The 13,706-nt window shown below is 53.7% G+C and overlaps 2 protein-coding genes across 5 annotated transcripts; both read left to right on the top strand.

Moving 5' to 3' along the window:
• Nucleotides 1-5,718: 5,718 nt before the first annotated feature.
• Nucleotides 5,719-10,061, top strand: KLF1 (Kruppel like factor 1). Its single transcript, XM_027547908.1, has 3 exons — nt 5,719-5,881; nt 6,539-7,394; nt 9,409-10,061. Exons 1-3 carry the CDS (start codon nt 5,795-5,797, stop codon nt 9,582-9,584), a joined length of 1,119 nt encoding a protein of 372 aa, XP_027403709.1. The 5' UTR covers nt 5,719-5,794; the 3' UTR covers nt 9,585-10,061.
• Nucleotides 10,062-11,157: 1,096 nt separating this feature from the next.
• DNASE2 (deoxyribonuclease 2, lysosomal) lies at nt 11,158-13,672 on the top strand. 4 transcript variants are annotated; one of them, XM_027547905.1, is made up of 7 exons: nt 11,161-11,281; nt 11,374-11,487; nt 11,602-11,782; nt 11,874-11,952; nt 12,284-12,448; nt 12,540-12,737; nt 13,161-13,672. In XM_027547905.1, exons 2-7 carry the CDS (start codon nt 11,393-11,395, stop codon nt 13,538-13,540), a joined length of 1,098 nt encoding a protein of 365 aa, XP_027403706.1. In that variant the 5' UTR covers nt 11,161-11,281; nt 11,374-11,392; the 3' UTR covers nt 13,541-13,672. The 4 variants fall into 4 exon arrangements, with proteins under 4 accessions (XP_027403704.1, XP_027403707.1, XP_027403708.1 ...); XM_027547903.1 differs by having other exon boundaries at nt 11,158-11,487; XM_027547907.1 differs by lacking the exon at nt 12,284-12,448 and having other exon boundaries at nt 11,160-11,281.
• The last annotated feature ends 34 nt before the right edge of the window (nt 13,673-13,706 follow it).

Below are 13,706 nucleotides of genomic sequence, written 5' to 3'. Positions count from 1 at the left end.
GGAAGACCCCACATGGCGCAGAGCAACTAGGCCCCACACGCTCCGCAACTATTGAGGTTGTGCTCTAGAGTCCAGGGAACCACAACCACCAAGCACGTACGCTGCAACTGCTGAAGCCAGCACACTCTAGAACCCGCCACGGTGAGAAGCCTACCCACCACAACAAAGAAGAGCCCCACTCGCCGCAACTGGAGAAAAGCCCACACGGCAATGAAAACCCAGCACAGCCAAAATTAAATACATAAAACCATATTTTTCTTTTATCTTTTAATTTTCAAAGCAGCAGTGACAAGAAAGGCAGAGGGGGATAGAGAGGAGAAGGAAGAGCCCAGTTGTGTCTGACTCTTTGTGATCCCTATGGACGGTAGCCCACCAGGCTCCTCTGTCCATGGAATTTTCCAGGCAAGAATACTGGAGTGGGTTGCTATTTCCTATTCCATAAAATTATATTTTAAAAAAATGGACCAGGTGCAGAACAAGGACCAGGCCCGGGATCCGGTCTTCCTGCTTCCCAGGACAGGCCCTTCCCTGCCCACCCAGGAACACCCCTTCCCACATGTCTGTGTGTAGAATGCTGTGTCTCACACATTTTCTCTGACTCTGATGGGAGTAACTGAGACTGTGTCTGAATCTGATCACTAGCCTGTATATCCCCAAGGGGCTTGGGTGTATCTGGGCCCTTCTGGCCTCTAATATCCATGATTTGAACCCTCCTCCCCACTCAGAGAAAATCACCACCCTGAAATGTCTGGGATTCTGCATAATTCTTATTCTTTTGGACACCCCCCCCTCCACCTGGAGCCAGTGGCCTCCCTCCTTTTATCCTGCCCTTTCACCAATGTTCCCTGCCCTGGAGTCATTGTGAGCACAGGAATTCTCTGACGCACAGAGGAGGTAGAGGGTGATGACAGCATGCACAGTAGGAAGCCCAAATGTACACTTAGGCCTTGTCACCCTGGGAAGTCTGTCAACTGTACTGGCCACATGCTCCCAGAGGCCTGGCCTCCCAGCCAGACACCCCCCAACTCCCACCCTGGACCCTCAGCCTTTTGCCCCACCTTCCAGAGCCAAACATGCCTGTTAGTGCCTTATCCTAAATCAAGGAGATGTCTCCTCAAGAGAGATTGCTCTCCTCTCCAGGAAACTGCTCCAGGAAACCTCTCTAATTTCAACCATTTTGTTTGAATAAAATGAAATTCACATAACATAAAATGAATTTTTTTTTTTTTTTTGCGCCTGTGCCACATAGCTTGCAGAATCTTTGTTCCCTGACCAGGAATTGAACCTGGGCCACAGCAGTGAAAGTGCCAAGTCCTAACCACTGGAGCCAGGGAGTTTCTCTAAAATGAACCATTTAAAGTATACAATTCAGACTTCCCTGGTGGTCCAGTGGTTAAGAAGCCACCTGTCAATGTAGGGGACAAGGGTTCAATTCCTGGTCTGGGAAGATCCTACATGCCATAGAGCAATTAAGCCCGTGTACCGCAAATACTGAGCCTGCATGCTTTACAGCCTGTGCTCTGCAACAAGAGAAGCCACTGCGATGAGAAACCCACACACCAAAAGTAGAGAGTAGCCCCCACTTGCTGAAACTAGCAAAAGCCTGAGTGCAGCAAGGAAGACCCAGAGCAGTCAAAATAAAGTGCACAATTCAGTGGCTTTTAGTGTGTTCATTGTGTTGTGCAACCACCACCTTTATATAGTTCCAGGTCCCTTCCATCACCCCAAAAAGGAGACCTTGTACCCATTAAGCAGTCACTCCCCACTTCCTCCTCCCCGCAGCCCTTGGCAACCAATAATCTGTCTCTATGGATATGCTTTCTCTGGATATTTCATATAAGTGGAATCATATAATGTGAGTTCTCTTAACTGGCTTATTTAACATAGCATGATTTTGAGGATTATCCATCTTGTAACATGTATTAGCTCTTTATTACTTTTCTGGCTGAATAATATTCCATCGCACAGATGGGCCACTTTCTGTTTATCCATCTACTCATTAATGGACATTTGGGTTGTTTCCACCTTTTGGTGGTTGTAACTAATGCTACTGTGAACACTACTTTACAATTATTTGTTCATGCGTGGGACGTTGCTTCAGTCGTGTCTGACTCTGTGTGATCCTGAGAACTATAACCTGCAAGGCGTCTCTGTCCATGGGGTTCTCCAGAATACTGGAATGGGTTGCCATGGAGTCCTCCAGGGGGTCTTCCCAACTCAGGGATCGAACCTGCATCTCTTATGTCTCCTATATTGGCAGGTGAGTTCTTATCCACTAGCACCACGTGGGAAGCCCACTTGTTTCAGTTCAATTCAGTTCAGGCGCTCAGTCGTGTCCGACTCTTTGCGACCCCATGAATCGCAGCACGCCAGGCCTCCCTGTCCATCACCAACTCCTGGAGTTCACTCAAACTCATGTCCATCGAGTCGGTGATGCCATCCAGCCATCTCATCCTCTGTCGTCCCCTTCTCCTCCTGCCCCCAATCCCTCCCAGCATCAGGGTCTTTTCCAATGAGTCAGCTCTTCACATGAGGTGGCCAAAGTATTGGAGTTTCAGCTTCAGCATCAGTCCTTCCAATGAACACCCAGGACTGATTTCCTTTAGGATGGACTGGTTGGATCTCCTTGCAGTCCAAGCGACTCTCAAGAGTCTTCTCCAACACCACAGTTCAAAAGCATCAATTCTTCGGCGCTCAGCTTTCTTCACAGTCCAATTCTCACATCCATACATGACCAGTGGAAAAATCATAGCCTTGATTAGATGAACCTTTGTTGGCAAAGTAATGTCTCTGCTTTTGAATATGCTATCTAGGTTGGTCATAACTTTCCTTCCAAGGAGTAAGTGTCTTTTAATTTCATGGCTGCAGTCACCATCTGCAGAGATTTTGGAGCCCCAAAAAATAAAGTTTGACACTGTTTCCACAGTTTCCCCATCTATTTGCTATGAAGTGATGGGACCGGATGCCATGATCTTAGTTTTTTGAATGTTGAGCTTTAAGCCAACTTTTTCACTCTCCTCTTTCACTTTCATCAAGAGGCTTTTTAGTTCCTCTTCACTTTCTGCCATAAGGGTGGTGTCATCTGCATATCTGAGGTTATTGATATTTCTCCCGACAATCTTGATTCCAGCTTGTGCTTCTTCCAGTCCAGCGTTTCTCATGATGTACTCTGCATATAAGTTAAATAAGCAGGGTGACAATATACTTGTTTCAGTACCTGTTCTCATTTTTTTTTTCTGTTCTCAATTTTTTTAGGTGTATACCTTGGAGTTAAATTTCTGCCTCATATGGTAACTCTCCTGGAGGAGGGCATGGCAACCCACTGAAGTATTCTTGCCTGGAGAATCCCACAAACAGAGGAGCCTGGCGCGCTGCAATGCACTGCGGTCTCACAGAGTCAGACACGACTGAGTGACTCAGCAGCAGCAGCATGGTAACATGTTGAACTTTTTCAAGACTCATAAAACTGTTTTCTACAGTAGCTGCATCATTTTGCATTTCCGCCAGCAGTATACAATGGTTCCAGTTTTCCTGCATCCCCACCAATACTTATTTTTCCTTTTTAAAAAATAGCCATAGGGACTTCCCTACTGCTCCTGTGACTAAGACTCTGCACTCCCAAGGCAGAGGGCTGGAGTTGGATATCTGGTCGGGGAACTAGATCCCACATGCCATAACTAAAGATCCCGCATGCCGCAACTGAAGACCTGGTGTAGCCAAATAAATAAATAAATACAAATAAATATTAAATAGCCATCCTAGTGGGTTTGCCCAGCTCTTACATTATTTTTATGTCTGCCCACCACTCTTGGGATTTTAAAATCTTTTTATTTATTTATTTGGCTGGTTCCGTCTTAGTTGCTACACACAGAATCTTCATTGCATAATGTGGGATTTTTTGTTGCAGTGTATGGACTCTCTAGTTGTGGTTTAGTACTTTTATTTATTTAGTCTGTAGCGTGTCTTTGTTGCTGTGCGGGCTTTTCTCTAGATGCAGGGAGCAGGGGCTACTCTCTAGTTGCCGTGCGCGGGCTTCTCGTTGCGATGGCATCTCCTGTTGTGCACGGGCTCTAGGGTGCTCGGGCATCAGTAGTTGTGGCTCTTGGGCTCTAGAGCACAAGGTCAATAGTTGTGGCACACGGGTTTAGCTGCTCCACAGCATGTGGGATCTCACCTGTGTCTCCTGCTTTGGCAGATGGATTCTTTACCGCTGAGCCGCCAGGGAAACCCTTGTAGATGTGCTTTACACTTTTGCATCTGAGGCTTCATCTGTGTTTGAAAGGGGTTGTGTGGCAGCATCTTCTCTAGTTCTGTGACAGTGTATCCGGTGATCTCCATGGATCTGTTTGGTTGCAGCAAAACCGAGGGTGTGGTTGTGCTTGATCTGAGTAACTGTGTGTCATTGTCAGCACCTGATCATGAATTCTATGTCTGAGGCAGTGTATGACTATAACATTGTGTAATGATGTAGTAGATGGCTGTTTTTGCATCTGGGAATTGTATGTTTATGCATGGTCTCTGTGATGCACAGACATACAATTATCTGAGTAGGAACTTATATGGGGTGTGTGACTTAGGGACCAGGAATTTGTGTCATTATACAATTGCATAATGTCTGTGTGTGACTATGAACTATATGTCTGTGTCATCACCTGGAATCCCTGGGCACCATGGTGGAGGTCTCTGGTGCAGAACCTAGATCTCTCCCCACTGTGAGGTAGAAAGTGAAAGTTGCTCAGTCAAGTCTGACTCTTTGCAACCCCATGGACTATACAGTCCATGGACTTCTCCAGGCCAGAATACTGCAGTGGGTAGCCTTTCCCTTCTCCAGGGGATCTTCCCAACCCAGGGATCAAACCCAGGTCTCCCACATTGCAGGCAGATTTTTCACCAGCTGAGCCACAAGGGAAGCAGTAATCGGGTCACCTCCCGATCAAGTACTTCCTATGGCCTGATGCAACAGTCCCATCCCACCCAGGCGAGTAGGTGGCCTCCTCATCCCAAGGCCCCCCCATCTAGAGCAGTTGTATTTGCACCAGCCTCAGCCTCCCCATACCCCCTGCACGTCGCCTGGGGTGGGGGGTGGGGCTGTCCATGGTAGACAGTGACCACTGATTGGCAGGGGCCTCTCCTGCCACTGGGCTCAGACCTGGGGAGCTCACAACCCAGGAAATTGAAAACCAAGTTAATCCCCAGCCCCCGGCCCTCCCACTCACTGGGGACAGAGCCTTGGCTGTTCCGGGCCCCCACCTGATAGCAGCTTCCAACGTCTGGGGAGTCTGATAATGCTTGGCTTGGCAGAGAGTTCATGCCAAGTCCCGCCATCAGCATGGTAGCTGCTGTTTATGGGGAAGGGGAGAGCTGCAAGGCCTCGGTCAGGGGCAAGGGGGTCTTGAAGCTCCTTCCCAGAATTCCCATTGTGCCTATCACCTCTTCTTCAGGAAGGTAGCTGAGAACAGGCCCCCAAGTTTCTCCTTCTTTGGAAACACATGGCCTCACTCTGCCCAACCCCTGAACCCCCATCTCCTGAACCCCTATCCCCTGAACCCTCAGACCCCGAACATCTGATTGGCTTCAGATACACGGTCAGTCTTCAAGACTCAGCCCTGAACAGGCCTGGGTGAAGTCTGTTCCCCAGAAACGGTGACCCCCGCCTTCGCCTGGCCCTTATCAGGGGCTGCAGCCAATCAGCTGAGGGCAGAGAGGAGCCCTCCAAGGGGCCATCAGAGCCTCAGAGCCCACGAGGCCGCCAAGGGAGAGGAGGCCTGAGCCCCAGGGTGGGCACCAGCCAGCCATGGCTGCAGCGGAGACCGCCTTGCCCTCCATCAGCACGCTGACCGCCCTGGGCCCCTTCTCGGACACACAAGAAGACATCCTCAAGGTGGGGTCAGGTGGGGGTCTAGGTGGGCCGGCAGGGGTTCTGGGCCCTGGCCACAGAATTGGGGGACCGGGTCTACATCTTGCCCTGGAATTCACATCTTGCCCTGCTCAGGACCGGGAGTCCTCAGTGCAGGCCAGGGGTCTGAACTTGGTCTAAGGTCCTATTTCTGTCATGAAAGACTGAGGCTGGGAACAGAACAACACAGGGATCTAGGCTCAGTGAGACACCCCCAGATAAAAGAGGGAAATGACAGCTGTGGCTAGGTGACACCCAGGAATTAATCTTGTTAGGGGACCTGGAAGGGGAGGAAGATTCTTGAGGGAAACTGAGGCAAGGCTGAGCCTCCCCTAGCCTTCCATTCTTGGTTCTGCCAACCCTTCCCCCATGCCTGAGCGTGGCAGGAGACTCTAGATAATATAAGCCTTATCTCCTGTCTCCAGCCTGACCCGATAGACCGTCTCTGGAGCTGGGGGGGCTGAGGGGGGAGACGGACAAGTGTGAGGGAGTGGGACAGACTGACATGACAGACAAGCAAACAAGACCCCTTTACTGAGCCCCTGGCCAGCCTGCCCCCATCAGGGCATCCGGTCCCCACCGTCTATGGGCAGGATACCTTGGTGTCCGCTGAAGCTCCATGTTACCGGCTCCTTCCCCCAGTGGTGGCGCTCTGAAGACGTGCAGGACTTGGGCCCGGGCCCCCCCGACCATACTGGACCACCCCTCCACGTGAGGCCTGAGCTAGAGGACGCGCCTGGGGAGGACGAAGATGATGACAGGGATGCAGCTACCCCCTGGGACCTGGATCTCCTTTTCACCAACTTCCCATGCCCAGAGCCTGGCGGCGCGCCCCAGACCTGCGCGCCTCAGACCTGCGCGCCTCAGGCTTGCGCTCTGGCGCCCAGCGAGGGCTCCGGAGCGCAATTCCCACCGCCGCCCGAGACTCTGGGCGCGTATGCGGGCGGCCCGGGGCTGGTGGCTGGGCTCTTGGGCCCTGAGGAGCACCTGGGCTGGGCGCGCCCGGCCCCACGAACCCCGGCTCCCGATACCTTCGTGGGCCCATCCCTGATCCCGACCCCCGAGCCCAAAGCGCTGCCGTTGCAGCCGTTGTACCCGGGACCGGGGTCGGGTTCCTCCGGCAGCTACTTCCCGAGGACCGGGCTTTCAGTGCCTGCAGCGCCGGGCGCCCCCTACGGGCTGCTGTCCGGGTACCCCGCGCTGTACCCGATGCCACAGTACCAAGGGCATTTCCAGCTCTTCCGCGGGCTCCAGGCGCCGGCCCCCGGCCCCCCCTCGCCCCACTCCTTCCTGAGTTGTCTAGGGCCCGGGACGACGGGTGCAGGACTCGGTGGGACTACAGGAGACCCAGGAGGGACCACGGAGGCCGCGCCATCCAAGCGCAGCCGGCGATCGTGGGCACGCAAGAGGCAGGCTGCGCACACGTGCACGCACCCGGGGTGCGGCAAGAGCTACACCAAGAGCTCACACCTGAAGGCGCATCTACGCACGCACACAGGTGAGGGGGCGGGCCCCGGTGCAGGGGCTGGGCGGGCTGGGCGGGGCCTTGGGAGCTGGGAGCTGTCGAGGAGCTGGAAACTGGAGCAAGGGGAGGGGCTAAAACAAAGTCTCTGAGCAAAGGGCTACGCCGAAGGAGCTGGGGTGCTTGGAACATCAGGAGTCGGCCAAAGAGCAGAGGGGAAGGCGGGTGGGGACAGAGAGAGAACCCGGAAAACATTTCAGGAAACCAACGGCAAAGACCTGGACCAAGGAAGTGCCGAAAAGCAGAGAGCCGGGCAAGCTGTGTAGGGGCGGGGCTAGAGGAGGGACCGCTGGAGAGAAAGCCGGAATACCAAGGGCGGGGCCAAAGACGCAGGGTTCAAGTTTGGGGCAAGTGGGAGTAAGGGCTTCAGGGGCCGCCGTGCTCAGACTTGTCCAATTCTTTGCCACCCCATGGACTGTACTCTGTGTGGGGCGGGGCGGGGGCGGGGGGGACGGAGGGGTGTCTCCCGGATCCAGGGATCGAACTCTCCTTTCCTGCGTGTCCTCCATCCACAGGCGGATTCTTTACCACTGCGCCACCTGGGGCTCGGTTGGTAAAGAATCTGCCTGCAATGCAGGAGACCCGGATTCGATCCCTGGCTCGGGAAGATCCCCTGGAGAAGGAAATGGCAACCCACTCCAATACTCCTGCCTGGAGAATTCCATGGACAGAGGAGCTGGGCAAGCTACAGTCCAGGGGACCGCAAAGACAGAAAGTGTGCGACTAACTCACTTTTCACCTGGGAAGCCATTCAGGGGCCGTGCTGCTGCTGCTAAGTCGCTTCAGTTGTGTCCGACTCTGTGCGACCCCATGACGGCAGCCCACCAGGCTCCACCGTCCCTGGGATTCTCCAGGCAAGAACACTGGAGCGGGTTGCCATTTCCTTCTTCAATGCATGAAAGTGAAAAGTGAAAGTGAAGTCCTTCAGTCGTGTCCGACTCTAGCGACCCCATGGACTGCAGCCTACCAGGCTCCTCCGTCCATGGGATTTTCCAGGCAAGAGTACTGGAGTGGGGTGCCATTGCCGTAGCCAGGAATATAAAGAGGGAGTGGCTTAGCCAGACTGTAGGGGGCGTGCTGGAGCTCAGGAGGTTTAGTTTGAGGGGCCCAGATGCAGAGGCAGTTCCTGGAGTTTGAAGATAAATAGCTGGGAAACAGAGGAGGGTGGGCACAGGAGGAAAAGCGGGGACCCAAGGAGCCAAAGAAGGGCGGGGACATGGACTAGAGGCCCAGGAGGAGGAGGAAGGAGACCTGTGCCTAGGGGGATGGGGTCACGTGTACAGACCTGTCCAGGAACGTAGGGAGGAGGGTCCAAGTCTAGCTGAGGGAAAAAGTAATCACCCGGGACAGGGCGTGGAACACGAATTGGATTTCGGGGCTCAAGGATCAAGGCCAACAACTGGATTGAACAGCAGCTGGAGGGTCCCCTGGTACAGTAAAGAGCCTGGAACACAGGGAGCAGTGCCAAAGGACAAAAACTGGGAGGGCATTAGTACGCTGGGGCAGGACGTGAGGACACAGGAAGCAGGGCCAGCAGCATAGACAGCGCGACTTCTGCCCCGGAAACGAAAAGGAGCCTGGCGCCAGCAGGTACAGAAGAGGTACAGAGGTCGCAGATATCGGTTCTGGGTGTAGATTCAGGCCGTCCCCGAGACTGAAAGCCTCCTTGAATTTCGATCTTGGTGCCTCACTGGCCTCACACTAGGCGCTAGTGGTAAAGAACTCGCCTGCCAATACAGGAGACATAAGAGACTCGGGTTCAGTCCCTGGGTGGGGAACATTCCCTGGAGGAGGGCATGGCAACCCACTCCAGTATTCTTGCCTGGAGTATCCCATGGACAGAGGAACCTGGCGGGCTCCATGGGGTCGCAAAGAGTCCGAAACAACTGAAGCGATCTAGCATCCACGCAGTCCCGGCCTAGGCTAGGAGGGAAGACCTTGGGACCAAGTATGGTGGACAGTGGCGTTCAAGGCTTCCTCATCTCCGCAGGGGAGAAGCCATACGCCTGCACGTGGGACGGCTGTGGCTGGCGGTTCGCGCGCTCCGATGAGCTGACCCGTCACTATCGAAAACACACAGGACAGCGCCCCTTCCGCTGCCAGCTCTGTTCACGTGCATTTTCGCGCTCTGATCATCTGGCCTTGCACATGAAGCGTCATCTTTGAGCCCCGCCTCTGGCACTTGGACCTTCCTGGGGACTGGGGTTGGAACAAGAGCGGATCCACGCAGGGTGGTTTTCCCTCGGATGAATCCTCATCTGGACTCTAGGCCCCACAGATCCAGCAAAATATCAAGGACTGGCCCATAGACGCACCTGGGAGAGCCTCCAACATAAGTTCCCACAGGTCCTCGGCAACAGACAGCCAAGATCATGTAGACCCAGCAAGACAGACCTCCAAATAAACGGACTCAAATGGATACTCAGATACTTCTGACAAAGAGACAGACTCTCAGAGAGCTGGACCATCAAACTTGCTCACAGGTGACCCTAGGCAGTGAGTGGGTGAGGCATCCCAGAGATCCTGATTCTAGAAGGCTTCACACTGTGACACCTGAAACTCCACATAGAGGCTGGTATTGCTGTGAATGGTTATGGGTCCTGTAAAAATGCCCCTCCCAGATAAAACTTGTGTTGGCCTGAATTTGTGGATTTTGGCTGTGGTAGTTGGGAAGAAGCCATAACTCCAGAACTGATATTGGGGAGCCATACCCACGACTTAGTGATTGAACAACACACATTTACACACTCATCTCCTAAAATCCGACAACCTTTCTTGGGCACTGACTGCCTTGCCGCCCCTCCTTCCCCAACCCCAAGGTCAGGCTACATTGTCCTTGCTTCCTGCCTTGAAGCCCAGGGACATTCACAGGGGCCTTCTTTTCTACTTAAGAATCTTTTTCCTCCACTAAGAATCCTAAGGGAATTCCCTGGTGGTCCAGTGGTTAGGACTCTGGGCTTCCACTGCAGGGGGCACGGGTTCGAGCTCTGGGGAGCTAAGATCCTATATGCCATGTGGAGTGGCCAAAATAAATGAGAAAAAAAAATTTTTTTAAAGGAATCTTCAGCTCGGTCCCAGAGCCCCAGCATCCTTCACCCTACCATGATCCAAAGTGACCCCTTGGCTAGATCGTGTACGGTGGCGGAGTGGGGCTGGGGGGGACCAACAGCACAAGCTCCCTCTAAAGGAGCAAAAGTCACACGAGGTGGACCTCAGCCTGTAAGGCAGGAAAGGATAAAGTCCAAAATTGCCTCTGACGGATAAACCGGGGAAAGAGCACCGTTAAGTAAGAGTGTTCATTGGGATTAGGCGGTAATGGGGCTTCCCTGGTGGCTCAGATGGTAAAGAATTCGCCTGCAATGCGGGAAACCTGGGTTCAATCCTTGGGTTCCATCCCTGGAGGAAGACATGGCAACCCACTCCAGTATTCTTGCCTGGAGAATCCCCATGGACAGAGGAGCCTGGCGGACTACAGTCCACGGAGTCTCAAACAATCGGACACGACCGAGTGACTAACCACACCCAGCCTGAATTTGAAAGAGACGGAGGCAGGGCCTAGCAGAAGGACATGAGCTGTGGTTGGCCAGGAGCAGAGTCGGAGGCGGGCACTGGAAACTGCTTAGCCTTGAGAGGGCGCGTCTGGGCCGAGCCAGAGGGTGGAGCCTATCAGGGACTAGACGGCCGGAAGCAGGAGGAGGTCCCAGGGTAGCCGGATCCGGGGCGGACTCAGGTGGGGCGGGGTCGGACTCAGATGGGTGTGACGGCCGGAAAGAAAGTCCAGCCCCTGGGAGGATCCTGGACTGCCTTTTTAAATCTCTGCTTCTCACCTCGCGGGCGGGGTCTCTAACCTCTTGATGTCTGGGGTAGGGTTCCCAGGCGGATTTGGGGAAGTGAAAGTCACCAGGGGCCGGGCCTGTCCCAGCTCGTGACCCCGCGCCTCGCCCTCTTGACACAGATTTCTAGACCCCAGCTCTATGGCCACGCTGAGCTCGCTGCTGTTGACCGCGCTGCTCTGGGTCCCTGTAGGAACCCTGACCTGCTACGGGGACTCGGGGCAGCCTGTGGACTGGTGAGTGCGCGGGCGCCCACTGTTCCTCAGAGCCGCACTGGGGCTTGCTGCACTCCTAGGAGAAAACAGGTTCCTTCCTGTCTTCCTCCATTCTGTCTGTCCCCCAACCTATAGGTTCGTCGTTTACAAGCTGCCGGCCCACACAGGGTCGGGAGATGCGACGCAGAACGGCCTGCGGTACAAGTACTTTGACGAACACTCAGAAGACTGGAGCGACGGCGTGGGGTTCATCAATAGCACCACCGGTGCCGTGGGCCGCAGCCTGCTGCCGCTGTACCGAAACAACAACAGCCAGGTGATGACGCCTCCGGCCGAACCTGGGGTGGGACTCTAGGGTGGGCCTGACCTGAGGGAACCTTCACGTTGCCCCTGTCCATCTTCCCCAGCTCGCCTTTGTGCTCTACAATGACCAACCGCCTAAATCCAGCGAGTCTAAGGACTCTTCCAGTCGTGGGCACACGAAGGGTGAGGCCACATTGGGGGCTGGGGGAGGGTTCTGGTTTCCCTATGCGTCTTCTTCAGCTGATTCCTGACCTGCCTGTGGCTGAGGGTGAGCTGCTCTGGCAGGCCCTGGATATCTGTTTCCCTATCTTAAATCAACGTGGTCCTTCTCTGAACTCTAAGAACTGATGGCTGTGGAAGCTGAGCTCAGCAGTGGTCCTGACACTCATTGCCCACTGCCCGCTGGTCCTGCAGTCCGGGCCCCCTACAGACTGAGTGTTCCTGGTTGCACATGTGCTTGTTGCGACATCTCAAGCAGTCCCCTCCCCCCCATCAGCTCCAATTTCTGGTTCAGGTGTGCTGCTCCTGGACCAAGAAGGGGGCTTCTGGTTGATCCACAGCGTTCCAAACTTCCCTCCACGTGCCTCCTCTGCTGCGTACAGCTGGCCTCCTGGTGCCCAAAAATATGGGCAGACCCTGATCTGTGTATCTTTTCCTCTCACCCAGTTCCTGGATATCAGTGAGTAAAGACAGGGAGACAGGGTGAGTCCCTGATTCCTAGATCAGAATCTTAGAACAGTCCCTCATTTTCTTCTCTCCTTGCCCTCCAGGCAAACAGCTGACCTATACCTATCCACTGGTATATGACCACAGGCTGGAAGGGGACTTTGCCCAGAAATTCCCCTACCTGGAGGAGGTAGTCAAGGGCCATCACGTTCGCCAGGGACCGTGGAACAGCAGTGTAACACTCACATCAAAGAAAGGAGCCACATTCCAGAGCTTTGCCAAATTTGGAAACTTTGGAGATGGTGAGGCCTGAGGTTGATGTTTGGAGAACTCTTTCTCTGCAGAGGGACTGTCTGGTGTGTCCATGGCTATGGGCAGGTCATGCGTAGGGATTGGGACACATCAGAGTCATAACCACATGCGAGGTAAACAACCAACATACCTGTGTTTAAGTATTGGTTTTTGGCTGTGTGATACATGATTTAATCAGGGTCTCAACTTACCTGTCTGAAAAATGGGAATAGTAATGGTATCTGCTTGAAAGGGCTGCTGTGTGCAAAGTGATACATATAAAGCATTTAGTAAGGGCTATTACTCTTAATGTTATAATCCTCCAGATCGCCAGGAATTGACAACTGAGGAAACAGCTCAGAGAGGAGAAGTGGCCTAGGGAATCCCTAGGATTGATCCTGACCCTGTCCATGCCCTCTTTCCATCTTCTGCAGACCTGTACTCTGGCTGGCTGGCGGAAGCCCTTGGCAGTACCCTGCAGGTCCAATTCTGGCAACGATCTTCTGGTATCCTGCCCTCCAACTGCTCTGGGGCCCAGCATGTATTTGACGTGACTCAGACAGCTTTCCCTGGGCCAGCTGGGCCAGCCTTCAATGCCACAGAAGACCATTCCAAGTGGTGTGTAACCCCAAAAGGGCCCTGGGCCTGTGTGGGTGACATGAATCGGAACCAAAGAGAGGAGCACCGGGGTGGGGGCACTCTGTGTGCCCAGATGCTCTGGAAGGCCTTCAAGCCTCTGGTGAAGGCCTGGGAGCCCTGTGAAAAGAAGAGCAGGGCCTACTCTCTAGGAAGCCCAGCAGGACTGTGGACTTGAATTTGAATCTATTTTGTCCCTTCCTATTTGTTTGGCCTTAATCATGTGCCTTAATCTCTGACTCATCTGTACAATGGGAATCATAACACCTTACTTAGAATTGCTGAGTAATAAAAAGAAACTGGTAAATGAGACTGTTAATCTTTCTTCAGCTGGGCACTGGGAC

This window comes from Bos indicus x Bos taurus, chromosome 7, assembly GCF_003369695.1.
Source record: "Bos indicus x Bos taurus breed Angus x Brahman F1 hybrid chromosome 7, Bos_hybrid_MaternalHap_v2.0, whole genome shotgun sequence".
Classification (NCBI taxonomy): domain Eukaryota; kingdom Metazoa; phylum Chordata; class Mammalia; order Artiodactyla; family Bovidae; genus Bos; species Bos indicus x Bos taurus.
The sequence above is the reverse complement of the archived record's forward strand: the minus strand, read 5'-3'. Positions and strand labels throughout refer to the sequence as shown.